Source organism: Alligator mississippiensis, chromosome 5, assembly GCF_030867095.1.
Source record: "Alligator mississippiensis isolate rAllMis1 chromosome 5, rAllMis1, whole genome shotgun sequence".
Lineage (NCBI taxonomy): Eukaryota > Metazoa > Chordata > Crocodylia > Alligatoridae > Alligator > Alligator mississippiensis.
In genome coordinates, this window is record NC_081828.1 from 201,110,729 (window position 1) to 201,137,877 (window position 27,149).

Sequence of the window (27,149 nt, forward strand, 5' to 3'; positions counted from 1 at the left end):
TTGCTTTCCTGCCAAAAGGGCCTGTGTGTCCCTGAGCAAAATACCATAGGACAGAGGATCTTTTAAACCGAGACCTACAAGCCTTTTGCAGTGATGCTTTCTCACTAAAATAAACATCTGGTAGAGAACAGTGATTAATTAATTAGGTTATATATTTAAGGATCTTTTATTAGGGATGGGCAAAATGGCTTTCTTAAAATAAGAAGCAGCTCAAATCTTTGCTCTAAACTTCAATCAAATATAGTTTACATTTTGGGGGGAAAAAGATTAATTCATCTTTGAGTAGGAGTATGACTTTAGGGCCTTTGCTTCATCTTTCTGGCTGACCTTAGTATCTGATACAGACCACATTCCAAAATCCTGTTAAGATCCTTCCCCACTGCCTGAAATTTAATGGTAGAACTGTGTTGAAGCAGGAAAATAAGGACTTGCTGAGTTTGTGCTCGGGTGGTGTAAGTCTTCATTACTGAACTCCATAGGAATGTTTTCCTCATGCCACAATAGTTTCCTCCAGAATCTGGCTATCAAATAGGTTGAGGATAGGTTTCCATTGCCTTGGGTAGAGTAAGTTTCTCATTTTATATGTGGTGGAATTGGCAATTATCATTTTTAATAGAGGTTCACTGATACATTGGTCCATATCATATCAGCACTGATAAAAGGAAAATTGACATTATCAGCAATTAGCTTTTTTTGGCTGATGTGGCTGATAATGTTGCTGTTAAATGCCACATGCATGTGCACAGCCACAGCACGCACGGTGCCAGGAGTGCAGCCTGGGGAGTTGGAGAGCAGCATCTGGCCAGTAAGTCTATTGAGGGGAAGGGGCTTGGTGGGGGGCAGATCGAGGCCCCTGCAGTGGTGAAGGGAGTGGGGCAGGGGCTGGGGCAGGTGCTGCCCAGCCAGGGTGGGGTGGGGCGCAGGATGGAGCCATGGCTCATCTGGGGGGGTAAGGGAGGGGGCTCCCACTACTATGTGCACCCCTAGTGTAGGCTTGGGGGGGGCATATGCCCCTAGCTCTGTGTGCAGAGTGAAGGTGGGCTGCCCGCTGTGGACTTTGGGCTGGGGCTGCGCTGGGCTCCTTGTGGCAGGGTCCTGGGCCTGGGTTCCACTCAGGCCATGAGGGGGCAGGGCAGGGCAGGTGGCAGCGGCACTGAGCGGGGAGGCTATGATGAATTTTGGGGTGGCTGTAGTACCCCTCCCCATAGCTCCCCCCACAGTGCTGCTGCCACCTGCCCCACTTGCACCTGGGCCAAGTGCAGCCCAAACCAGGCCCCGCTTCCCCCATACCAGGAAGAGGACAGTGCAGCCCCAGCCCCAAGCCCACCACCTGCCTTTGCCCCATGCACACATCTAGGGGGCACATGCCCCCTTATGCCTCCTCTGGTGGTGCATGCAGTGGTGGGAGCCAGCCTCTAGATGAGCTGTGGCTTTGTCCCATGCCCCACCCCACCCCTGCTGTACAGCGGCTGCCTGTGCCCAGCCCCACTCCCTCCCTCACCGCGGGTGCCTCAATATGCACCTTTCCACACCCTTTCCCTCCCCCCTTGCTTCCCCACAACACTTACTTAACAGCTGAATGCTGCTTGCCAGGCTGCATATTGGCAATGAGATTGGCATTGGCTCATATGGCTGGTCAATAATTGGCCCTCAGTATCAGCCCAAAAAATCTTTATCAGTGCACCCCTAATTTTTAATTCTCCACATTAGCCAGAAAGACAGAACAGAAAGAAATATCATTTATAGGTATCTTTTTTTAATAAGAACCATTATAGAAAGAGCATTAATCATGAAGTATGACGTGCTGCATGGCATACATCATAGAATTTCAATAAATAATTCCTGTATTCAAGTCAACACATTGAGGTGTACATGAAGATCTCATGGTTTTTATGGTCCAAGAATAGACCCATGAGAGGAAACTATTCATTGAGCTATATTAGTAGAACACTGTACATATAGTATATAATCCTCCCTTCAAACAGTTCTACAATATATGATGGAAGCCTGGATATCATGTTCCACTTAGAATGTTCTGGTAGCTATCCTATTCATCTACTGGATACTGCATTGGCTTCTTACAGAGTGGGGAACAACACCAAATAAAAAAAAAAATTCAATTTTAAAAGACTTAAAAATGAGTCAATAGTTATTGTTATAGTTATTATGTTGTATGTTGTAAAGTTTATATTATTGCTTTGCGTTCAGAATTTTCACCCAGTTGTACAGTAGTTGATCCATTTCTTTACACTTTTGTTTGTCTCCAAAAATGAAAGGAGAGAGTATCAAAGTAAAAAACAAAAGGTTAAAGCTCAGCTAGATTTTAAAAAAAGAAGTAAAAAGTACTGAGATAGTGAAGTTCTGTGCTGTAGGTTTCTATAAAGACTTAATTATAAAAAACCTTTGAAATAAAAATGTTTCTTCATTTTGTGCTTTGTGGATACATATTTTAAACAATAGTTTCTGATCTTGCTTTCCAAGTATGTTTTATAAATGCCATATGCCTGTTTAAAATGTTAATATTTTATATGACATCTAATCTCCAGGAAGATATTTAGATAGAATGGTTTGGAAGGAATGTTCACAGACAGATTATGCAAACATTTTGTTGGGAAATTCAAAGTACAGCAATTAATGGGAAATTCAAAAAGTCTAGACAAGCTGAGAGATTCTCTGACTTAGAGACTTTAAGGCTAGGGTGTCATTCTGCTATTTAACTAACCACCTGCATAACACAGACCATAGGACTTTACCCACTAATAGCGGTCAATATGCTTCCAATACTCTGGATTAATAGACCAAACTCAGGTGTGGATCCAGAGACAGTGCAGTGGCATGGCTGCTCCCCGCTTTCTGAACACACGGCAGGAGCAGTAGCCGGGGATGTTTTTCGGTCTGCAAAGAAAGTAAGATTTCACCATACTTCCCTTCCCCTCTGTGCTCAGAGGAGCATCCCCTCCCCTTTCCTCTTCTCCCTGTCTTTTCCCCTCCCATTTCCCAATTCCGTACCTGCTGCTGTCACTGTAACTGTCCCTACTGTGCAAAGGGTGAGGAAACTCCTGTTCTGCTCCAGCTGGGCTGCAAGGGGGCTGGGTTCAGCTCAGGATAGTAACAGTAGCAGTGACAAGCAGGCAGTGAAAAACAGGCAAGTTGCCCCTCCTTGCCTGCCCCACCTACTCCCCCCCACCTGGATGTTTCCCACCCATGTGGGAGCAGGAATGGCAAGAGGGAATGTACCTGCCCACTGCTGCTGCCACTGTCTCAGGCTGAGCTGAAGCTATCCCCTCTTATCCTCAGGGTAACGAGGATGCAGCAGCAGTGGTAAGTGGGAGGAGGAGGGAAGGGGACATGCCAATGTAAAGGAAGGGGAATGCTTACCTGCTTTGGGGGTTTTAAAAGTCCGCAATTAATGCTCCCATGGCAGTATGTACCTGCCCCAGCATGTGGATGAGGAGGCTGGGAAGAGGAGTTGCAGCTACTCCTGCATCATTGATTGCTGCTCCGTCCTTTGCAAAATCCTGGATCTTCTTCCAACCACACTTAAAATCACTCCAAGTAAGGACTGCCCATGAACATAATGAACCCAATCCTCAGCTACAGAAGAGAAAGACAAATACTCAACACTCTAACAAGCTGTTTATGTACAGGGTCACATGTGGGACAAAATGGATGGGCATGAACAAACCCTCACTTATTCTCTGATCTTTTCCTTGCTCAATGCTTTCAGGATGGAAAGCTAAACATGCATGTTGCTACCAAACCCTATGAGCATTTTTTTCTTGGAGTATGGTACATCCATTTTATTCTTAGAAGTTGTGCTTTCTAGAGGAGAAATCCAGGTGCTCATTGGTTTTACATTTTGTTCGAGTATTTCAGCATTTCTGATATCTCTTTCTTAATTAACTTGTTTTTAAAGACTGGACGTTTCTTGTGCTTAATTCACTACCACTCTTATTCTATACTGTTACTTATGCAATGCCTATGACTTGTATTTGATAACCTTTGTGCAAGGAGCTTATGGTGTGACCAGGCATCAGGGGCAGCCCTAATGCCCCCTGGTGGCCATGTGACTCCTGCCCCACTCCAGCTCCCTTTTCCTTTCGCCTGCCACACCTTGATGGAATTTTTTTTTTGTAAAAGGGAAGCTGCCCTAGGATCCTGGAGTGAGCCCTAGCCTGTTTTGGCCCGCAGGTCCCTCCTGTACCCAGCTCACCCCGTTCATAAAATCATAGAAAATTAGGGTTGGAAGGGACCTCAGGAGGTCATCTAGTCTACCCCCTGCTCAAGGCAGGACCATCCGTAACCATATCATCCCAGCCAAAGCTTTGTCTAGCTGGGTCTAAAAAACCTCCAAGGATGGAGATTCTACCACCTCTCTGGGTATCCTGTTCCAGTGTTTTACTACTCTCCTAGTGAGAAAATTCTTCCTAATATCTAAACTAAATTTCCCTTGCTGCAACTTGAGACTGGTGCTCCTTGTTTTGTCATCTGCTAGCACTGAGAACAGTCTAGCTCCATCCTCTTTCAAACCTCCCTTCAGGTAGTTGAAGGCTGCTATTAAATCCCCTCTCAGTCTCCTCTTCTATAGACTAAACAAGCCCAGTTCCCTCAGCCTTTCCTCATAAGTCCTGTCCTCCAGCCCCCTCATTATTTTTGTTGCCCTCTGCTGGACCCTCTCCAATTGGTCCATATCCTTTCTGTAGTGGGGGCCCAAAACTGAACACAGTACTCCAAATGTGGCCTCCCCAGTGCTGAATAGAGGGGAATAATCACTCCCTTTGACCTGCTGGCAGCACTCCTATCAATGCAGCCCAGTATGCTGTTAGCTTTCTTTGTAACAAGGACACACTGTTGTCTCATATTCAGCTTATTGTCCACTGTAACAATCAGGTCCTTTTCTGCAGAGATGCTGGCCAGCCAGTCAGCCCCCAGCCTGTAGTGGTGAATGGGATTGTTCTATCCTAAATGCAGGACTTTGCACTTGTCCTCGTTGAACCTCATGAGATTTTGGCCCAATCCTCCAATTTGTTTAGGTCACTGAATCCTAGCCCTACCCTCCAGTGTATATACTATTCCCCCCCAGCTTGGTGTCACTTGCAAACTTGCAGAGGGTGTGTTGTATGCCATCTCCCGGGTCCTTGATGAAGATGTTGAACAAAACTGGCCCCAGGACTGACCCCTGGGACACTCCACTTGATGCCAGCTGCCAACTAGACATCGAGCCATTGATTACTACCCTCTGAGCCTAATGCTCCAGACAGTTTTCTATCCACCTTACAGTAGATTCATACAGCCCGTACTTCCTTAGCTTGCCTGCGATAATGTTGTGGGTGACTGTATCAAAAGCCTTGCTAAAATCAAGGTATATCACATCCACTGGTCTCCCCACACCCACAAAGCCAGTCACCTTGTCAAAGAAGGCAATCGGGTTGGTCAGGCATGGCTTGCCCTTGGTGAATCCATGCTGACTGTTCCTAATCACCTTCTTCTCCTCCAAGTGCTTTGTCAGATGGATTCCTTGAGGATCTGCTCCATGATTTTTCCAAGGACTGAGGTGAGGCTGACTGGTCTGTAGTTCTCTGGATCCTCATTTTCCCCTTTCTTAAATATGGTCACTATGTTTGCCCTTTTCCAATCATCCAGGACATCTTCTGATCTCCATGAGTTTTCAAAGATGATGGCCAGTGGCTTTGCAGTCTCATTAGCCAACTCCCTCATCACCCTTGGGTGCATTCCATCCAGTCCCATGGACTTGTACACATCCAGCTTTTCTAAATAGTTCCTAACCTGTCCTTTAACCACTGTTGGCTGCTCACCTCTTCTCCAAGCTGTGCTGCCTGGTGCAGTAGTTTGAGAGCTGACTTTGCCTGTGAAGACTGAGGCAAAAAAGGCATCGAGCACTTCAGCCTTTTCTGTATCCTCTGTCACAAGGTTGCCTCCCCCATTCAGTAAGGGACGCACACTTTCCCTGATCCTCTTGCCACCAACATACTTGCAGAAACCCTTCTTGTTACCCTTCATGTCCCTTGCTAGCTGCAACTCTAGTTGTGTTTTGGCCGTCCTGATTTGATCCTTGCATGGGCACTACGCTTATACTCCACCCTGGTTGTTTGTTCAAGTTTCCACTTCTTATAAGCTTCTTTTTTGTGACTTAGTTTACTAAAGAGTTTCCTGCTAAGCCAAGCTGGTCTTCTGCCATACTTACTAGTCTTCCTGCACATTCAGATGGTTTGTTCCTGCACTCTCAGTAAGGCTTCTTTAAAGTGTAGCCAACTGTCCTTGACTTTTCTCTCCCTCAGACTGGCTTCCCATGGGATTCTGCCCATAAGTACCCTGAGCGAGTTGAAGTCTGCTTTTCTGAAGTCCAGTGTCCTTACTCTGCTGCTCTCCATCCTTCCTTTCCTCAGGATCCTGAACTCAGTCATCTTGTGGTTACTGCTGCCCAAGTTGCCATCCACCACTACATTCCCCACCAATTCTTCCCTGTTTGTGAGCATCAGGTCAAGAAGAGCATGGGCCCCATTTGGCCACTCCAGCACTTGCACCAGGAAGTTGTCCCCAACACTCTCCAAAAACTTCTTGGATTGCCTGTGCACTGCTGTATTGCCCTCTCAGCAGATGTCAGGGTGATTGAAGTCTCACAGGAGAACCAGGGCTTGTGATTGGAAAACTTCTGCTAGCTGTTCAGAGAGAGCCTCATCCACCACTTCCTCCAGTCCTGCCCTTCAAGCAGGAAGTGGGAAGCCCTCCTGGCCCTGTCAGTGCCTCAGGGCAGCATTTGCCTTAGAGGCTATTTGTGGCCTCGTTCTGTCCCTGTAGCTACATCCATGCAGGTGTCACTTGAGATTTGTCTATTGGTCTTGGTGGCTTCATCTGTCAACCAACTAATTTAATTAGCCTGCCAAGTCCCTTGTCCAGGCTGGACCACTCCCACTGGCCGTGGCTCTCTCAGCCACAGCCTACACCAGCCACAGCCCCCAGAATCTTTGACCCAGTGCTAGACTGCTTCTGCTGGCCTTGGCCTGCACCAGCCCACAGCCCTCTGAGTCCGTGACCCCAGGCTAGGCTGCCAGCTATTGAGTGCCTCTCCCAGCACCCCTCTGTGGCCTCCGCATCTCCTGTGTAGCCACAATCCAGTCCTCCAGTTAGCCTAATTAAAACATAAACAAAAACACAAACACGAGCACAACAATTGTACAACAAAAATCCTCCATACACTGAGTTATAACTTCCCTGCAAGCCAAAGTTCCACTGAGCTCTTTCCTTGCAGCTTTCAGGGACAGCTTGGGTGCTGATCAGTCCTGCTCCTGTAGCCATCTTGCTCAGGAGCTCCTCTCCCTGCCACCTGCCAGGCCAGACTGACCACCTGGTCTCAGGTATTGGTCTTATGTGCCTCCAAAGCCCCAACCCTTCTGGTCAGGTGGCTCTCAAGCCACCTATGGGGGGTTCCATTTTGAGCCTGATGTCCTTTAGCTGCTTATCTTCTAGCAGCTGGCCTTTGCCCAGCTGCTAGCCCCACACAGCAAGCTCTTGGGATAGTCTATCCCCCAGGGGGGTAGCTCCTATCCCAGCAGTTACTGGCCTGCTTGCTTTCTGGGCAGCTAGCTTTGCTCAGCTACTGGTGCCACCCAGCAAGCTTAGTTTGGTGCAGCATCACCTTAAGTAACAGGAACCTCTGACTCCCTGTTACAGAGCTGTACCTGTTACTTGAGTTCAGAATGTGGTACAAGATAGGTATCCCTTTGAAGAGGCTTGTATTTGTTGTGGGCAGAGGAGAATTCAATATAAAGTATTCTGAGAATACATTTAAATAGAAAACTAATCATGGAGTATAATTGTGCTTAAGTCATATGGTACAGTAAGGTTCAGATACTTTCAAAGGGAGGAAGAAGGAGGAGGCTCTAGAGTAGGGGTGGGCAAAATGCAGCCCGTGGGCCAGATGCGACCCATCAGGCCATTCTATCCAGCCTGCAGGGCCCCTAAAAAATTTAGAAAATTAATATTTATCTGCCCTTGGCTGCCTGTCATGTGGCCCTTGATGGCTTGCCAAAACTCAGTAAGCGGTCCTCCGCCGGAAATAATTGCCCGCCCCTGCTCTAGAGAAAGGAGGCTTCTTCCTAGAAGAGGAAGAAGAGGCTATAATTTTCAATAATGTATTCAGTTGTAGTTTGTCTACTGAAGGATACAGTCATCTCTGTATCCAGGAGAAGGCTTTTGCTGTACTTTATCACTATTCCATATATGATTTTCTTGTGTCTGAAGTCAATGCTTCTTATGCCTCCTTCTAGATAGATAAACTAAACTATGACAGAAGCGGAAACAATCAACTTCCAGGCATTTTTTACTGATATCTTAAGGGGAATGTGCTGTGATGGGATAGAATAAAAAGTCAAAGATGCAGAACAGCACACAAGGGGATACTACTTCAAAGGCTATACATTGACCATGAACAAATGTAGCTTTTCAAGTCATCAGAGAAAGGAGCATAGAACTCATTAGAGTGGGAGGGGAAGGGAAATGTAGCTAGTTTTAAAATGAAATTTGAGAAGTTTAATTAGTACATATGGCAAGTTTGATGTGACAATAATGTATCAGCCTTGGTGCCTGGAAGATCCTTTCCTATCCTATGACAAGTTCTCTGAAAGGCAGTCATATGTTATTAAATTTCATGACCAACCTTACTCGAATCCTCAGATTTGAAAGGTCATTAGGAAAGAGCAACAATATACAAATTGTTTTAGTAGCTGGGAAGGGAAGGGAAGGGTGTGGCAACCTAAGGCAGTGCAGAAATGTTGAAGTTCTGAAGGTTTTGAGAATCAGCAGAAATGCATCAACGGCATTTGTAAAATGAATTTAGGACCCTAGCAAAGGGATAGACCCTTGTGACCCTTGTCCCTAGTGGGTTTTCTTTATAGAACCTAGCACCATTTCTATAACAGAACAGGTGTATTTTTCCTTTTGAAGTATGAGTTGATAACACATCTATTGTAGGTGAGGGGTGCAAGGGTACCCCCTGTAGTGCTACATATAAACCGTCCACACATTACATGCAGTGCTGCAAAGTGTGATACTACAGAGAAGTTACTTTTTTCACAAGAACATTTTTATAATAGATCCACCCTTAGTGACACTACACATACAATGAACATATGTATGCTCACTTTTTCTAGGGCTAAAAGAGTGTCAGAACCTCAGTGGCTGCCCATAATTCTTTATTAAACTGCCTCATTTTAAATGACAAAGGATTTGAAAAGTAAAACAGTGAGTCCTGGGTCCTTGCTGTTCAACAATACATTATTCTGTGTATGCACCTAAATATGTGGTCCAGTGTTCCACTTGCAGTTGTGCTGAGGGCTGATGTCCAATTGGCACAGATCCCATGAGTGGCAGCCCTCAATGGGAATGTGTACCTTGCAAGTTTAATTTGTGTACCCGTGCATGTTTAGCAAGAATTTGTGTGTGATCAGCTCTTGCTTTATTGAAAAGTGGCTCTTACCTGTGATTTTGGATTTGTCCTTTGGCTTTTAATCAGCAAGGCTTGCAATGGAAACGGCAACTTTGCTTTCAAAGTAGAAAGTAACTTTTGCATATTTTTGAGCACTACTTAGATTAATTCTGTTTTATCAATTGTTTGTTTAGTACCACTGGTGTGATACGATCCACCTACTTCAGCATTAAAATGTCTATTAGAACTACCTCACACTTCTGAGTTGTACACTCCTGATTTGGGAGTTCACTGATTTATGATCCCTGTTTACCACTGTGGTGTTGAATACTCTGTATAATGTTGATTTTCATTAAACCAGCTGGAGAGAGAGCGTGAATGTCTGGAAGTGCAGCAGGATGTAGACCACAGGAATTCCTGCATCTGCCTCACAGGAAAAAAGAAAAACAATGTTGTTGCCTAGCTATCCTAATGCTTTCATGAAAATAACACTTTGGATGAAGAGCAGCTGGTTGCACTTGAACCTGCCAAGAAGGAAGTAACAAGATGTTGAAGAGGTCCCAGTTATCTTCTGAGATTGTAGCAGTAGCAATGTTGCTCAGCTTCTTGCATAATAATCTAGTGGTTAGTGCATTTGATCTGGAGGTCAGAGGCCTGGATTCTAGGCCTGAGACATTTCAAATCCATACTGTCCATGTCTCAGGAGAGTATTCTAAACACCAAGTTATACAATAATAGTTTTGTTGTAGTTGGGCCAACGAGCAGAAAGGAATGTAGGAGTCACGGGGCTAAAAGGAGAATAAGCAAGGGAAAGCCTATCTTTTCATCCCAGTGATGACAGTACAGCCCCAGGACAATGAAGTCCCGAGTTCTGCTCCCTGCTTATACATATTTATACATGTCGCATTAAACTGTCATTGATGAGAAAACAGTAATGACTCAGTACCTTGGGCTCCCATCCTCCTATGGGGGGATCCTCATCCTTGGGTTAGGGTCAGCCTCCCTCTTGCTTGTTCTCTTTCTGGATCTGTTACTCTTGCATTCCTTTCCACTGATTGGCCTAGCTGCAGCAGGAGGAGTGGTGAGTACCCTAATCTGGTCTGCATTATAATCTGATGGTCATGGCACTCTTGGAAGGGGAAGGTGTATGGATTTGATTCCACTCAGACTGAGGAAGGCCTAAAATCCAGGGGTCCCAGTTCCTGGGCAAATGCTCTGATCACTAGAGTATCACACAGAAGATGGATACCATCAACCCCACCATCGCTGGCTTTGTTTCTGAGTAACTGTGGTTATGGGTGCTGTGCTTTGTCCTATTGGTGTGAGATAGTGTGTACCTGATAGATCAGGAATCTCTGGGAATTTAGGCAGTGTTAAGCCAGTAACTCTCAACCAGGGTGCCCAGAGATTCGTTGCAGGGTGACACAGGAAGTGTGAGGATATGAAGTGAGGTGTGAGGAGATAAGCAGATATGGGCAGGCTCAGGCTCCAGGCGTGAGGAGAAAAGCAGATCAGGGCAGGCTTAGGCTTTTCCTGCTTGGCTGCTCTGCCGTCCACACTGCTTGGCCCCTCTGCAAGGAGGCAAGTACTGAAGTGGGATGCCATGTCATTCACAAAAGCTAGAGAGGGGTGCCTGAAGGCTAAAAAGTTTGAGCCACTGGTTTATGCACTGCCCTCTGTCCATTCTGGATCACAGCAGAGCTTAGGCAGGATATAGACACCAATTCCCAAGCCTGGGTACCTTACAGAGATGCCCAGAACCCTAAGTATAGGTGCCAGGAGTTGGTAAAGGCCAAACATATAGGTGTCAAAGAAACTTAAGTGTCTAATGAGTTTTATAGCTGCTGGAGCTGAATTGATCTTTATCAATATTTGCCCTGAGGCACCAATACCTACCTGGTTCTGGCCCTTAGTAAGTACCGAGCCTCGTGACCTATCTGGACTTTCTACAAACATTACTTAAATAGCAACAGCTAATAAAAAAGCTTTTTCTTTATATAAAACTAGCTATAAACTTATTCCCTTTTCCTGGCAAATAGACTTGGACATAGTGGGTGCGTCTATGCATGCATTTGATGCAGTACCAGTTTACTCACAAGTAAATGGTACCGGGCATGTGTCTACATGTGCAGGGAAGCAGGAACAGATTTGCTGCCAATCTGTTCCTGCTTCCTGGGGCCCTGCAATGCCACCGGAGTGGGGAGCTCCAGGCTCTGCTGCACCTGCCAATAGTTGGCAGCCCTCTTCAAAAGGCAGCCTCACTCGCTGCTCTCTGGCCAGCCACTGGAGCAGCATGGCCAGTGTAGGGACAGTATGCAGCAGCTCTGTCCTCACCGTCTGTGCCTCCTCGCACCATGGTTGCTTCAGTCCCCGTCCCTGACAATGACAACCAGTGCCCCGCGCTCCTGCTGGCTGTTGCACTGACCCTGCTGGCTGCTGCATCAACTGCCACCTGGCCTACAGCTGTCTCATCCCTCCTGGCTCCCTCACGTACAGCGACCACCAATCCACCCGCCATGCTTTGTCTCTGGGAGGCCGCTGCACACCTGCTGCCTGCACCCCATCCATCTGACTGGACCCCAGCAGGAATGCTGATGACGGGCTCCAGGATGCCACTACCAGGGCTGCTGTTGCCCTCCTTTGCCTCCAACCCCAATGCCTCTGGGACCACTGGGCCAGCCAGGACTGGTGGCAGCACATCGTCCAGCACACATGGGATGAGCAATGGCTGGAGACCTTCAGGATGACCCTGGGGGCTTCCCAGGCTGCGACAGGCCAGGCTCCTGGCAACACCTGCTGCCGCAGCTCCGGACCCTACTCCCCGCCCACCCCCCTTTTCCTGCCGCCTAACTGCTCTTCTGTGCCACTGCCCAGCCCATGACACCCAGGATAAAGGGGGGTGAGGCTTCTGGACGATGGGGATGAGGAGCTGCCTGCGCCTCTGCCATCCCCGCAGGGGTCTTCTCCAGGGATACATCCCAAGGCCAGCCTCCCCTGCCTCCTGTGCTGGTGCTGCGCCCACAGCGTGACCCTGATGCACATGTCCCATGCAATGCACAAGGAGCTGTTTGCACAGACCAGGGGGTGCCCAACCTACTATGCCCTGCTACTGCTGGTGGCCATGGTGCCCCAGGCATGCCTGCATATCTGGTATGGGACCGCGCTATGACAGCTTGGGGTGCAAGCCTGGGCTGCCGTGCAACCTCTGTTGCCACCTGGAGGGCTACCTGTGGCTATGCTACACATCCCTGTGCACTGCAGCTGAGGAGTGCAGGCGGGGTGGAGGCAATGCCCTACAGAACCTGCAAACTCAGGGCAGGCTACTGGGGGTGGGCTGTGGGCAGGTGGAGCTGGCCCCAGCAGTCAGAAGCTGCCTGCAGCTGAGCCTACAGCCTGGATGGTGCGGGCCTGGGAGCCGTGCAGCAGTGAGGTGTCAGGCAGTGGTGCTGGAGTGCAGGCAGGCAAGGGCAGCTAGCCTGAGGCCTTCCCAGGGGCACACAGGGGTCTGGAGTGGCCTCAGGCTCCCTGCTGGTATGCCCCAGGGCTCTGAGTGCCTGCAGGCTTTTAGAGGCCTGGGGTAGGAGAGGATCCCAGCCTGGAGCCCTGGGGCTAGCGTCAGGCTGGCTCACTAGTGGCAGGGCTGACCCAGGAGCAAACTTGCTCCTGGGCTGCATCTACACATGCGTAACTGTGCAGCAACTAATCTCACGTGAATTTGCTACTTGCACTTGCAGGTAGCAAATTTACTCATGATTAAGCATTTTTACTGTGCAGTAAGTGTTTGCACATGTAGATTTGCACACTTGCTGCACAGTAAACTATGCTACTGCGCGGTTAAGCATGTCATGTAGATGTGGCCAGTGCTTTACTGTTGTGACTTCCAGGCTCAAGTGTGACTAGAAATGAACATAATGCTTTCAAAGAAGCTCCAACTCACTGAACAGGTAGGATTTACACTAATTGATCCAGGTCAACATAAATGCTGAGTCCTGATGTTCTACTCTCCATAGTGGCTTTCTATCCAATATATCCAGTTTGAAGATATGGTGCTAATTTTAATGAGCCCTCAGCAGAATTAGCCCAGCTGTCTCAGTTTCTCTTTTCATGATTATGACTTGCTACAGCAGCTGTCTCCCATTGTGAACTATGGAACAGTCTCTTTAGTTGAATGATCAAGATCTCTTTAGGCAGAGGAGAGAACTTGTAAATTGCCTCACATTCTCATTAGTACTTTCATGACTTTTTGGTGGTGTTTTCAAAGGTACTGAGGTTTGGTGTGTAATATTCAGTGAGCAACTATATGTTTATATGTAAATGGGCACCTCAACATGTTTTATGAGCAATAAACTCCAGTGCATGTTATGTCAGAGTTTATTGTTCTCAGGTGCACCATTTGAATGTCTGCCTGGGACTGCAGCAGGTTGAGCTGGGTCAGAGCAGCCCTGGCTGGCAGGGGGGCTGGGAGAGCAGGCTGCCAGCCTGGGGCTGCTCCAACCTGGCTCAACGTGCTGTGGAGGGGTTGGCTGGGACACGAGGGTGCTCCAGTGTAGGCCTAGCGAGCAGGCAACCCCTGCACTGAAGCACCCTTGTGCTCCAGCCAGCCCGGTCTGTGTCTACATGTGTGGTGCTGAAAAGTAAAAAACTCTGCAGTAGGATAGTACTTGTATTTACAAGTACTAACCTACTGTGGAGTTAATTGGTTTATTCCATCATAATAGCACTGCACATGTGGAAACAGAGACATTTACTGTGGAGTTAATTAGGCAACTGCAGTAAACATCTTGTGGCATAGTTAGAAGAAAATGGCAACCCCTCAACTTTAGCACAGGTCACTGGAAAATTATCTTTCTAGTATTGTCAAGCAATACATTATCTAGTATTGAAATAGCAGATAGAGTTCAAGGCCATCAATTCATGCATATAGAAAAATATTCATAATACCCCAACAATATGAAAAATAGATTGGAAAATAAAGACATTTTTTTATTGAAAATTTAACTCAATTTTTCTATTTACATTTCAACCTTTTTTGTTAAAAAGAAATCTGAAAACCTATATCTGTATTTGATTGATGTTTTTGACAAAAAGTCTTTGGTTTGGGGGTTTTCTTGTGAAAACCTGAACATTTTCAAGCAAGCAGCCACTTTTTTGTTTACACGTTCTTTTAGCAAAAGCCCCCTAGATAATTCATGAAAAAATGACAGAAAAATATTTGACTAGCCCCAGCTATAAGACTAAATCCATTAAAATGGAAGCATTTTAGATCAGTAGAAGCTAATATTCCACTTATTTTTGGGTTCTTTTTTTACCAAAAGAATCATTTATATATTTAGCTTTTACCTTAGTTAAAAATTTAATTTGACTAGTAAGTAATTTTTTCTACATTTAACTCCCTTTTGATATTGGTGACCAACTAGATTCTGTTCCTGAGCTAAATACATAGGATAGCTTTCCTAGACTGCCTAGTGCATTGTTGCTCTATTTGGCCAGATTGTTCATTTCCTTGTGCTGTATGTTTTCATCTATACCTGTTCTATATAAATGTAAAGTAGATGCAAAACCCTACCATCAAGGTAGTTCTAAGCTAGCAGCAGAGAGCACTATTGTGGAATTATTATAGTTGTATGGTTTTTATAATTCATACTAACCAGCTGACCAGTCTGGTTCTAAACTCGCTTTGTTTCCAAGTTCACTATTTCTCTATTCCTGCTATCTTCTCATTCTCATTTATATAGATAAAGAACAGAAAGAACTTTCGCCTATATATTTATAAGTGCCATTCACCCCGAACTTCCTCTTTAATGTGTGGTCTGCTTGTCAAATGAATATCAGACACGTACAGAATCTAAATGCTTTCTAAACTAGAAAAAAACCAGTGGCTTTGCTGATAATTACACAGCTCTTTCTGAGAGCTTCCATTTTATTTTGTATATTGAATACACTTGCTCCATTAAAATTGGTAACTTCCTCCTAGAATTATTAAGGCTTTGTTTGAATTGGCACTGTTTGAATCCAACTGTAAAGTGCCATCTAGTGGTTAATGTGTATGCAAGTTAACAAAAATTTCCCATGCGAGCCTAGTATTATACATTTATACGCATAAATAATTTTCATGCTAGAATATAGGATCTCAGACCCCAGGATGAGTGTTATTTTAGAACTCAGACATACAAAAGCATGAGGAATGTAATGTAGTTTACACTGGCTTCTGCAGTGTTTCACATGCTGAAGTATCACTGAATACATCAGAATAATTTCAAACCAAATATTTAAATAAAGCCAGCAATATAATTTTTGCAGATTTAGGATATACAAGATGGCACTGTGAACATGGTTGAAAAGGGAGGATGAAGAGAGATTTAAACTTACTGAATGAAGGGAACCTAAGAAATTAAGAGAGTTGGATTTAATTATTTTTGTAGGGATGGTGCAAGTCATAGACCATGGAAATGAAGAGATCCTTATGAGATGTTTAAGAAGAGATCCCTGCTGGATACAGTCACAGAAGCTCTTCCAAACAGTGGGATAACATGAGTGAAGGACCTGTTTTTTTCTCTGTAGATGAAGAATGTCAGTGGACAAGTATAGGATTTGAGACGTATAGGGATGTATAGGGAATGGCCTAGAGTCTAAAGAAAAAATATGTCACAAGTAATTCAAATGGCATGATTCATTCTGTGCATCAGGGTAGAAAAGCATAAGGGGACATACAAGACATGAGAGTTTATTATATTTATGAGTGGCTATGGTGATGGAGGCAATCTGTTCCAATGTCTGGGTATTTCAGGTATGGCAAGCTGATACATTTTAAACCAGAGGTGTCAAACTTATCTGGCCCCATGGGCTAGATAAGGGTTGCTGGGCCAGTCTACAGACCGGGCCAGGACTGACCCCCTGTCAGCCCAGCCCCATGCACTGCCCATAGTGTGTGGGCTAGACCTGGTGCTGCAGACAGTACAGAGGGTGCCTCATACAGCCCAGGCCCCCTGTTCTGCGTGCAGTGCCAGTTCCAGCCCACATGCTGCAGGAGTTCATGCCCTGTGCCAGCACCACATGCTGCATACACAATGAGTTCTGTGGTCAGCACGTGTGGCCAGGGCCAATATATCAGGTCAGTCCAGTGACCCATGGGCCGAATCATACAGCTCAACAGGCTGGGTCTGATCCACAGGCTGTATGTTTTACACCTCTGTTTTAGACGGGCTGAAATTTGGCAAAGTTAATTTCAGTGACTGTATAAAAGAAGGAACTGGAATTGTTATGATGAGAAAATAAATTCCTGGATAAATGTTTTCTTAGATGTGGTTCAGCCCTAGCTGTGTTTGGGAACAGTAGGGGACAGGTTTATAAACCTGGGGGATGCAAGTAGGGAAGAGGTAAAAATTCTAGAGGAAATTAGTTGAATGCAGAGGCTGTGGATCTTTAGGAAATCCTCTCTTGGAAAGAGCCTTCTACCTTGGCAAAACTGACCCAGTAGTAATACCATCATATATCTGAACACCTCAAACACCCAAATATTCGAAATTAGTAAATGGACAAACAGAACATATCAAAACTGTCAGAAACAATCCCAGGAATGAAAATAAATGAAATTCAAAGAAAAGATTACCCAGGAAAGGAGAACAGCCGGAGCTAATCTGTGTAGCCCATTGTTACTGAGTTTTTGTGGTAGCCACTCAGCTACTTCAGTGATGACAAGCAACATAAAACCCTAACATAGCATGAGCTGGTTATGGTAAACACAATATGGACACAGAGGAAAAGAGCGTTCTTGTCCAGCTATGTCTAATCCTGATTTCAGGTAAAGTTAATGGCAAAATCCTATTAACTTAAATTGTGTAGGATTGAGCCCACTGCATATAAGGATAGGTCCTCTTTTGAAAACTATTGCATACTGTTGGAAGGCTGTACCAGTGCAAAGATAAAATGTGAATGGCTAGCTGTTTCTCATCTCTAAACAAGTCGAGCAGATTATATGTTTTCTAACAACAAAAACAAATATGTAACTGAAATTATACTAAAGATCCTCCATGATAAAGGAAGTAGGGCAGGTGTAATTTTAAACCTAGAAAATTATATACTTTTAAAAATGTTGCACTTTCAGCAGCTCCTACAGACTTCACAAACTGCATTTCCGTTTTTGGTTTTCTTTTTCAGCAGCATCCCATAGTCTTTCACGACTGCGCGTACCTCTCAGACATTTCAGCAGCTCTATCTGCTTTCTACATATAATAATAAATAAACCTTAAAATATACATAAATTAAGACTGAAAGTCAATTGTGGAATTCTGGTGACAGACACTCAAATTTCTCTCATAATTTTTGGTGATGGCTTTTTGCTGAAATTACATCTATTTTATTATTAGGCCCAGTGGATCTATGAATTCAGAGGAACCGCAGTCCTTTCATCTACAGTAAAAACTAATAAATTAAACCTATAAAAATATTTGGAAAAATCCCACGGCACACTATTTTATCAGTAAAATTGGTCCCAAAACAGGGCAAGGGCATTTGGAATTCCAAAGGGGGTTTTTTTTCCTAATATTTTTTTAATTTTCAAAGTAACCATTCTAATCTAAATTCATAAAAAATTCTTACAAAAATATCAGACTTTTCATTACCAAAATGCAGATTTCTTGCCAAAATCTCTGAAAAATGAAGCATGTCATCTTGTGCTCAGTACCACACACACGCATCTCTCAAGCTTCCAGCTCAGAGCTAGCATGCATGGTCAGCATGATAGGTCTCAGCACAGCAGTGCTCTGGGCTTATAATGTCCTGACCGTTGGTCTCTGTGGCCAAGACTTCGCAAACTGCCTCAGGAAAAGAACACTTGTTTCTAGTAGTGAGATAGACAGTGTCCACATTTGCATTGATTCCAGCCAGTATTTTAGTGTTTGGTGACCAAAATTGGCTTTCATTGACAGCAATATCTAAAACTATTGACTTAGGCATAGGATTTGGACCTGTGTGAATGTTTATGCTAGATATTTTGTGTACAGAATATTTTAATCTGATAGTTAATTTCTGCTGTAAAGATCTGGAATTAGGTCCCAAGTCAGCTTGGCCCAGGATTTGCTATACATAGTGCAGGCCATATTCAGTTACTGCTCTACTTTCTTTACTTTCTTCCGTATCCTAAATAAAACATGTACTTTGTTTCTGGAAGACAGAATATAGAAAAAAAACCCTATTTTTCCAGTGTTGTGACCTAATGTGTCACATTTTGACAGCCATTAATCAATTTTTGCTTACTCTGTTCTATCCTGCTTCTGTTCAAGGGAAGAAAAATGAGCCTCCTTGCTCAAGATAACACACCCCAATTTTGGAGGGCTTACTGTGGGGGGAAGGGTGAGTGTGGTATGTAAATACTGTATAACCCTTGCAAAACTGTGAAGGTTCCTGAACAATTTGCAAATCATTGTAGCAAATTTGCTATTCTACATAGAGGATGTTGGGGAAAAAAGTGACCCCCACATTTACAGATCTAAAATCTGATTGATAGTGATTTGACTGAATCTCGTGGTGGAAAAACTGGAGAAGCTGTCAGCTCTAACGGGTATGCATGAACATTTGCATGACTAATCACAGCTTTAGCTCATTGTTATTGAAAATGGGGATAGACTAAAGGGGTCTGAAGTGGCACAAGATGTTAATTATTCTTATGTACTCTAATACTTGTTTACACTGGCACGAACTGTACATCCATTAGAGCAAAAGAATTTTGCTTTTTCTTTCTGTCAGTTATCTTTTTAGTTATGAGAGCTGGCAGATGAAGAAAATACTGTTCTTGTCTTTTTGAATACTTGTATGTCAGTTCTTGATGTTGTTCCTGACTTCTAGCCAATTGGAAAGCACATGTGACCTGCAATGGCAGAGGTAAACATTTTTTAACTTTGCATAAACACTAATATTACATCATAGTGAGTAGAACTCCGTGAGCATTTGTCCAAGCCTTCAGAGAGTGCAGACACCCTCCCCCAATGTCTCATATTTTCTGTGGACTACAGGCAGACATCTGCTGAGTGCTTCCCTTCAAAAGTGACTAACTCTCCTTAGGGTTTAGGGATCTTGGCATCTAATTGGTGGAGGGCCTTTGTAGCGTGGAGGAAGTTTCACGAAGAAAATGTACGTTCACTTTGTCAATGCACTAGCGGGTGAAAGTGGTAACAAGGTAGTGGAGAATCAGTTTCCCCATTTATCATCACCTCTTGAAAACTTGCTGTCATGTTACTGCTTAGGCTACCAAATTAGAATGGTTTTGTTTTATACCCACTGCACCCAGGAGTGACTGTACAAGGTGCAAGGCAGCAAGGCTCACATCCATGGAAGTTTTGTATAAACAAATATTCTAAGGCTCTATTCCAGGTATCATTTTCCTGCTGGAATCGCTTTCATGAATTCAGGGATAGATGAGAGCACATAGACAGAAACCTGCACAGAGAGCTGTATAACCTTAGGACAGCTGAGAAATTCTCTGCTCCTTGAGCTTCCTAGGGTGCAAGCTGTTCCCACAGAGCACAGAGCCTGCTTTGGGAGTCACAAGCATAAAGAACATGAATCCTGGTTCTTGGAAGAGCAAACTCTGTAAGCTTTATTCACAGAGTGGCACCTTACCCCTTACATTGCCTTTGCAAAAAGAGTTATTCCTTACCACGAATAAGATCAAGAAAAATAGCCGGAGATTTACAGCACCAAGATGGCTTATTCTAAACATACAGCTTTGCCAACCTCTCTAGGGACCACATTTTTAAGGTAGGCACTGAGACTGCTGGCAGATATGATCCCCCCCAAAACAAACAAACAAACAAACAAAACACCATAAAAAAATCCCTACGCTTTACTGGACACAGAACACATTAGTTCAGCCCGGCTTTGCGGCATCTGTATAGATTGGGTGCTTCAGCAGGGCATTTGGCAGTTTTGTTTAAAGCTGATTCAGCTATTAGGTAAAAATGCCAGAAAAGCCCCACTAAAGCCCCTGATTTATACAGATGTTGCATGAGCTGAGTCTAACTGACATGATGCCTCTTCTGGGCATGCACTGGACGAGGGATGTGCAGAGTTTAAAGTAAAGCATTGTTTTGGGTTTTTTTTTACATTTGTAAGCAGCCTGAGCGTACCATCTCTTCTATATTTCATGTAACTGAGGTATATTGAATGAACTTTTTATTACTATGATTTATACAGTGGGGAAGTAACTCAGCACAGGAAGATCTCTGTCTTTGATTTTACATAAAACTTTTAAGTCTTAGGTACTCACATAGTGTTATCTTATAACTTTAATTTCTTATTAGTCAAGGCAATGTGCAGAGTTTTCTGTCATGTCACTGCAATTAAAGTCAATAAAAGCCACATGTTTATAATCCCAAATAATGCAGAGGAAGTGTTGTCTAGCAAGTGGAGATAGGAAATGAGGGTCAGGACTTCTGTTTACCATTTTCTGTTGTACCAGACTGTCTCTTACCCTGTCACCTATTCTCTTGTTTCCAACTATCAATAAATATTACACTTAGTTTCTTCACTGGTCTTGAAACTTTGTATTTTTTTTAAATGGATCATTGAAATCCTGTTTAAAGCCAATAATGTATTAGGATGTTGTAGCTTTTCCTGTTGCAGAGAGTTTAATATACAGTGAATACGAAGTGCAAATGTCTTGTACCTGGTGGACTAATGAATTAGCAGATTGCTCTAGGAAGCCACTAGTTCCACTTGATGTCATGGCTTCCTTAAATAACAAAAAGGCTTTGAAATCTTTTTGGTAAAACTTCAGAAAGCAGATAGAAATCCAGTTCTAGAAGTGCTGGCTCTGCCGAATAATATAGATAAAATGTAAATTGATTCTAACCTTTTTTCCATTGCAGATATATGGAATAGAAATGGTTAAGCATATCATTTGAGATCATGGATCATATTATTTAATATTTACTAATTAAAAAATAACCAATAATCAGTGTTGGGAAACTGATACTATCCTGTGTCAATTATGTTATTACCTGTTGAATAAAACCAGCAGCAGCTAATATCCTTCATACACTTAGAGAATGATTAAGTTTAAGCTTATATTATGTAATAAAATCGGCAACATGCTTATTTCTTAACAGGTTCATTTTTTTTTTCTGGCATTTTTTAGAATTAAAAAAATGTAATCCCATTGACCCATCTATGTTCAATCTACCGAATCACCAAGAGCATCAACATTTTAACAGAGCAGTACTTGGATGTAAACTGTTTCTGAATTAGCTTGTCCTTTGATGCTTTTGTAGATGTCATAGATTTTTAGGGTTGGAAGGGACCCTCCGTTGAGAGGAACCAGTTGTCCATCATCATTTAGAGTGATTTTTATATAAAAATATTGACTTGGACAGGGCTTTTTAGTTTTTTCTATTTTGCATTAACTATGTATTTAATTTTCAGATTGTCTATTGTGTCTGCTAGTTGTAGGTAACACATTATACATTTTTGATATTTTATGTTTTAAGAATATAATTGCCCAGAATTTTACAGAAAGGGGGATTTTTTTCTATAGATATTGATACAAAGTGTGTTTAAATATTTCTGGGTACATTTACATGAGACTACAAGCACAGTAGACTAATTCTATTGTGCATTAGCACAGCAGGCAAAAACCGTGCTAATGCACACTAGAATTAGTCTACTGTATATTAGCATCACAGAAAAACCATGTACTTTGCTTTAAATTAGTGTGCTGCAATTACAATGCATTAATGCATGTGTAGACATGCCATCTGTGACTTACTCTGAGCCTAAAAGAATTAGGCACAGGGTTAGCTGTACATGCTGTGAACAGTCCTGTTCAAGTGAATGGAAATATTTATAGGGCTAGATCCAGTGCCCTCTGATAGAAATGTATGGCTTCTGCCCATATTGCATGAAGTTCACCATGTGTATAGGTCTTTGCAGAAAAAGGGTGTTATACAATCATTCTGAAAGTTAGAATCAAAGATGCTGGTATCACTTTCCTGATCACCCTTTCAAATCAGTATGTGGTGAAATTCTTTGCCCAAATCCCACTTTTTGGTGGGGAAATTTGATTTTGTAACTCTATGAACATTGTTTTGAAAGTGCCCCAGTCATGACACAGGGGTGTAGGTTGCAGCTGTGTTGGTCTAAGGACATAGGCAGACAAGGTTCTTTGGGTGATTCTGATACCTTTTATTAGACCAACGTAAAAAGTTGGAAAAAAAATTTTAAGCAATGTTTCGGGTTTAAAAACCCTTCGTCAAGCTGAGGAAGTTTCTGCAGTTGGTGTGTGCTCTTCCTGGATGGAATGAAAAGTAAAGAAGCCAGAGGCTGAGCTGGTATGCAGACAAGACAGGCAGTCAGTGAAGATGTAGGTTGAGGAGTCAGTGGGTGAGAGAGAGTCTGGGTTGGGGGGAGAGGACAGTCATAATAGAAATCTTTCCTTTTGCTGTTGCTGAGTGCAATGGACTCCTTTAGAATTTTTTTCTTGATGCCATACAAATAGCTGTAGATGCAAAAATCCAATTGTGCTTTAATTAAGCAATATTTACAAATATATATGAATACTCAGAGATTACTCATTAAAAGTTACCTTTGTTACCTAATAATGAGCCATTCAGGATGATCACCTCAAGATGACATTATTTGTAGGATAGACTTTGTAAACCAGCGCATTCCAGAATAAAGGAGGTGTTTTGCAAAGTGGCTGAGTAATCATTGGGTGCTAATTTTATAGTAAATATTGTTGCAGCAAATTTCCTTAAATGAGTAATCCTCCTTGAACTACTCATGCAAAACTGTTGATTTAGGAATACAGTGATCAAAATTTAGTTCGGATGGACTCAGGTTTGTTACTTTTGTTTTTTGTTTTCAGGGTGTTTTGGAGTTTGGGATAACATTACTTGCTGGCACCCTGCTGAAATTGGAGAGACTGTCACTGTTCCGTGTCCAAAAGTATTTCGCCACTATTTCAGCAAACCAGGTATTTTAAGTTTCTTTTAAATATCTCCAATGCATGATGGCAATGATAATAATGATCAGAGCCAGCCTTAGGGGTGTGTAACATGGGCTACCACAAAGAGTACTGTGGTCAGGGGTACTTGTGCCCCCCACCACAACATGCACACACAGCAGTGGCCAGCCCTTGCTCCCCCCTGCCCAAGTCAGTGACACTGCTGCAGGCAGAGGCTGGCAGGCATGGGTATGGGGCATAGTCCAGCAGGAAGGTGGAGCCACCCATACTGCCCAGCCCACTTCCAGCCACTACTCAGAAGGAGCTGGGCCAAGCAGTGCAGGTGGCTCTCCCTCTACACCAGACTGTACCTGCCCCTGCCTGCCTGCTTCTGCCTGCAGCAGCACCAGTGACTTGGGGAGGATACCAAGGAGGAGGGGAGCTCGGGGGGCAGGGGAATACCAAATGAAAAATTCACCCAAAGCACCATTTTCCCTAAGGCCAGCTCTGAAAATGATGATCTAATAATGAATCTACCTTTTTGAGGCAACTCCAGGCATTTCAATGTGGATAAATCTGTTTAGCGTCTATTCTGTATTTGCTGATATATAGTGGGAAAGTTGTAAGAAGTGAAGATCAACTGTGTACCAGGACAACAGTTAAAGATGAATTACTAGACTTTCTACTGCCAAGCAACAGCTGGGTCACTGTTCCTTACTCAAAATCACAGAAGGAAGAAAAGATTTTTAGAACATACAAAACATGATTAAGATCTTCTTTTGGCTCAAATCTGTTATGCAGGGACATTTTGTTGAAAGGGAAGAGGGAAAACATTTAATAAAGTACATATACATATACACAGCAGTACTTTGGTTCTGTCACAGAAAATCAGCTCTATTTGGAGTGACTACTGCTTAATATCCACATTACTGTTGTACATATGACTACTCAGTAAGGAAGAATTCTGTATACTAGTAGTGCCCAAGTCATCCAGCCCTGTGGGCTAGATCCAGTGCATGGGGCTAGTCTGCAGGCCAGATCTGGAGCATGGAGCCATGTCATCTGATCTGTGGGGCTCCCCACTGGTCTGGAAATTTAGCAGAAGGACAAGCAGTAATAGTGTTAACTGCCACTGCTTGCCTATTGCCACATTTCCTTTCTTGTGGGGAGCCCCGTGGGCTGGATCATGTGACTCTGCTAACGGGATCTGGCTTGTTGGCTGTATGTTAGTTGTGTTGTGTGGTTATTTCAGGGTTGACTTTGTAGTTTTAATAATGTATTAGACAATGGATTTGTATAGGATGGTTTGGATAGGGATGATCTAATCGCCCTTTGGTAGGGAGTTGGACTAGGTGAAAGTCCTTTCCAGCCTTACTTTTCAATGATTCCATAGCCCTGTGAATTAGAGACTGAATTTAAAGGGTCAGAATTTAATTTCCTAAGCAAGACAATGTAACACCTCCACTTTTGCAAAAACTACCATGGCATCTTTAATCGCTTCAGGTGCCCAGGATGTTTTGTTTTGTAACTTTGTAAGAGATGACACATTCCATGGGCCAGAGCTCCTTAACATTGATCAGATGTATTCAAGAAAGCCTCTTTGCGCAAGATTTGTGCCCAGTTCTATAGATTCAAGACACTTGAGTCTATAGAACTGGGCACTATAGAATTAACATAAAGCTTTCCATTGCTTATCTGAACTTGACCATCAGAATATCAGAGGTTCACCTCTCCTACCTGAACCTATGTTGTGTATTATATATAACATGAATAACTTCATTGATTCTTGTATGAATTCAATTTCTTAGCTGGCAGGAAGATATGGAAGCACAATGTTTTTCATGTCCCGTGAAACATTTCAAGATTTAAAAATTGTTTCCATTTGTCAATGGAATGAAACTAAGACATTACAATGCTTTACATGAAAAAACATAAAGTGGAGTATTTAAATTAGCTAGTAGCCTGATGATCACTCATTCTGGATGTGGAAGACTCAAGACGATGTCTCTGACCTGTGTGGCTCATAAACAGGTTTTCAGTATAATTCTTATTTCATCAGTAATTCTTGCATTCTGTAATTCTTACTTAATTCAGTCACAAAGTAATTCTTATTTTATTCTAGTAAAGTAAGAAATGGTAGGTCAGAGTCTAATAATTTTCCCCATAGCCACATCAAGATTGTGACATAGGCAATTTAGGCATGTAAGATCTTTTACCATCCCTTAGGGGGCATAACAATTGAAGACAAGCAAAATAATCACAAATATTGAATATGGTATTATCAAAAAAAGGAAAATAAATATAAACAAAATAGACAACAAAGATAAGGGGTTTTCAGTTATAATCTCTTTTTCCATAGCCCTATGTAGAGCTTTGAGAGAGATTACACTCTTAAAAGGGTTCTGCCTTTGGAGAAGACCAAAGTACTTTATTTCCAAAATTGGTAGCAGGTCCTGTCTTATTATAATATTAGGAATAACCAGATGAATTTATAAATAAATGAAGATTTTCACTTAAGTGTTGATGAACTTTGTTTAATATATCATAACTTAAAGAGTTTATAAAATGACAACTGTGAGTAATTTTAACTGGGTCTTGTGGAAACTAAGAAAGAATTTAAGTTACTCAAACAAAGGCATTTAGAAGTTGTCTTGATATAAACCAAACATGATACTGTATATATATCAAGAAGTTACCTTGATATAAGTCAATCAGGATCATAGAAAAGCTGACTGGAAGTGACCTATGGGCTAGGGACAGACATTACACATAAACTGGTTTAAGTAATCAGAAACTGGTTTAAACCTGTAACAGAACAGAAGTTCAGTGCACATAAACCAGTTTCAAAATGGCTGAAACTGGCTTAAGATAAACCTGTTTGAATATAGTATCAGACTTAACTGATTTGGGTCAAACTGGTTTAGGCAGTGTATGTCCCAGACCCCTTCCTGGTTTAAGTTAAACCAGAGACCCTCAGCATCCCAGATACTTTGCAGCCCTGGGTTGTGCTGTCTGCTCCAGAGAGCAGAGCTGGCCCCACCCACAGCTCCCTGGCCAGACCTCTGGTGGAGACACAGCAGGGTCTGCCTTGCTTCCCCCTGCCCCCCTCCCCCCTGCTGCTCGTTGCTCAAGCAGGGATCTCCCTGCCTCCCATGTCCCACAGCGCAGACTCCAGCCTCATGGACCCTACACATATGGTATGTTAGCTAATGCTGAGAGGTGTCTGTGCGTGTTTGTGTGTGTGTGTGTGTGTGTGTCTCCAATTTCACTGGGACAGGTGGACAGAACAGTATCCACTTAGGGCTTTTTGGAGCTAATCAACAAATCAGCTGATAATGTCCCTCTGTTCCTTCCTTGGAAAAAGCTGTTTAAGAATAGCCTGAACTAATGAGAGAGGCTTTTGTTTTGTTGATGAGCTGATAACAGTGTTTATCAGCCCCCTGCTGGTTCCTTGCCTGTCCGGTTTGCAGACAGTATGAAGAAGCAGAGAGAGTGAGATTGAAAACCTCAGTATCATCAACAGATGCATGCACTGTACACCCCCAACCTCTGCCTCAGAGTGCTACCCTGGGGCTGGGGGCTGGCAACACTCCTACCCCTGGTGCAGTGAGTAGGGAAAAGTGTGGGATGGTGCAGGCAGGGTGGGAGGTTACACCCCTCCCTAATCAGAGTGTCCTGCCAGGGCATGACCATGCTCCCCCTCAGCTCAGCATTGTGGAAGGGAAGGGAGGGTGGCTCTAGCACCCACCGGCTTTTAGCCTGAGCCAC

The 27,149-nt window shown here is 43.5% G+C and overlaps 1 protein-coding gene across 2 annotated transcripts in view; it reads left to right on the forward strand.

Annotated features, from left to right (window-relative positions):
• Positions 1-27,149, forward strand: part of VIPR2 (vasoactive intestinal peptide receptor 2) — a 297,276-nt gene that overhangs the window by 187,029 nt on the left and 83,098 nt on the right. For both annotated transcript variants that reach the window (XM_059729178.1, XM_059729177.1), the window contains one exon: positions 23,304-23,411. In XM_059729178.1, the coding sequence (XP_059585161.1) occupies positions 23,304-23,411 (108 nt within the window). The remainder of the gene's footprint in view (positions 1-23,303; positions 23,412-27,149) is intronic.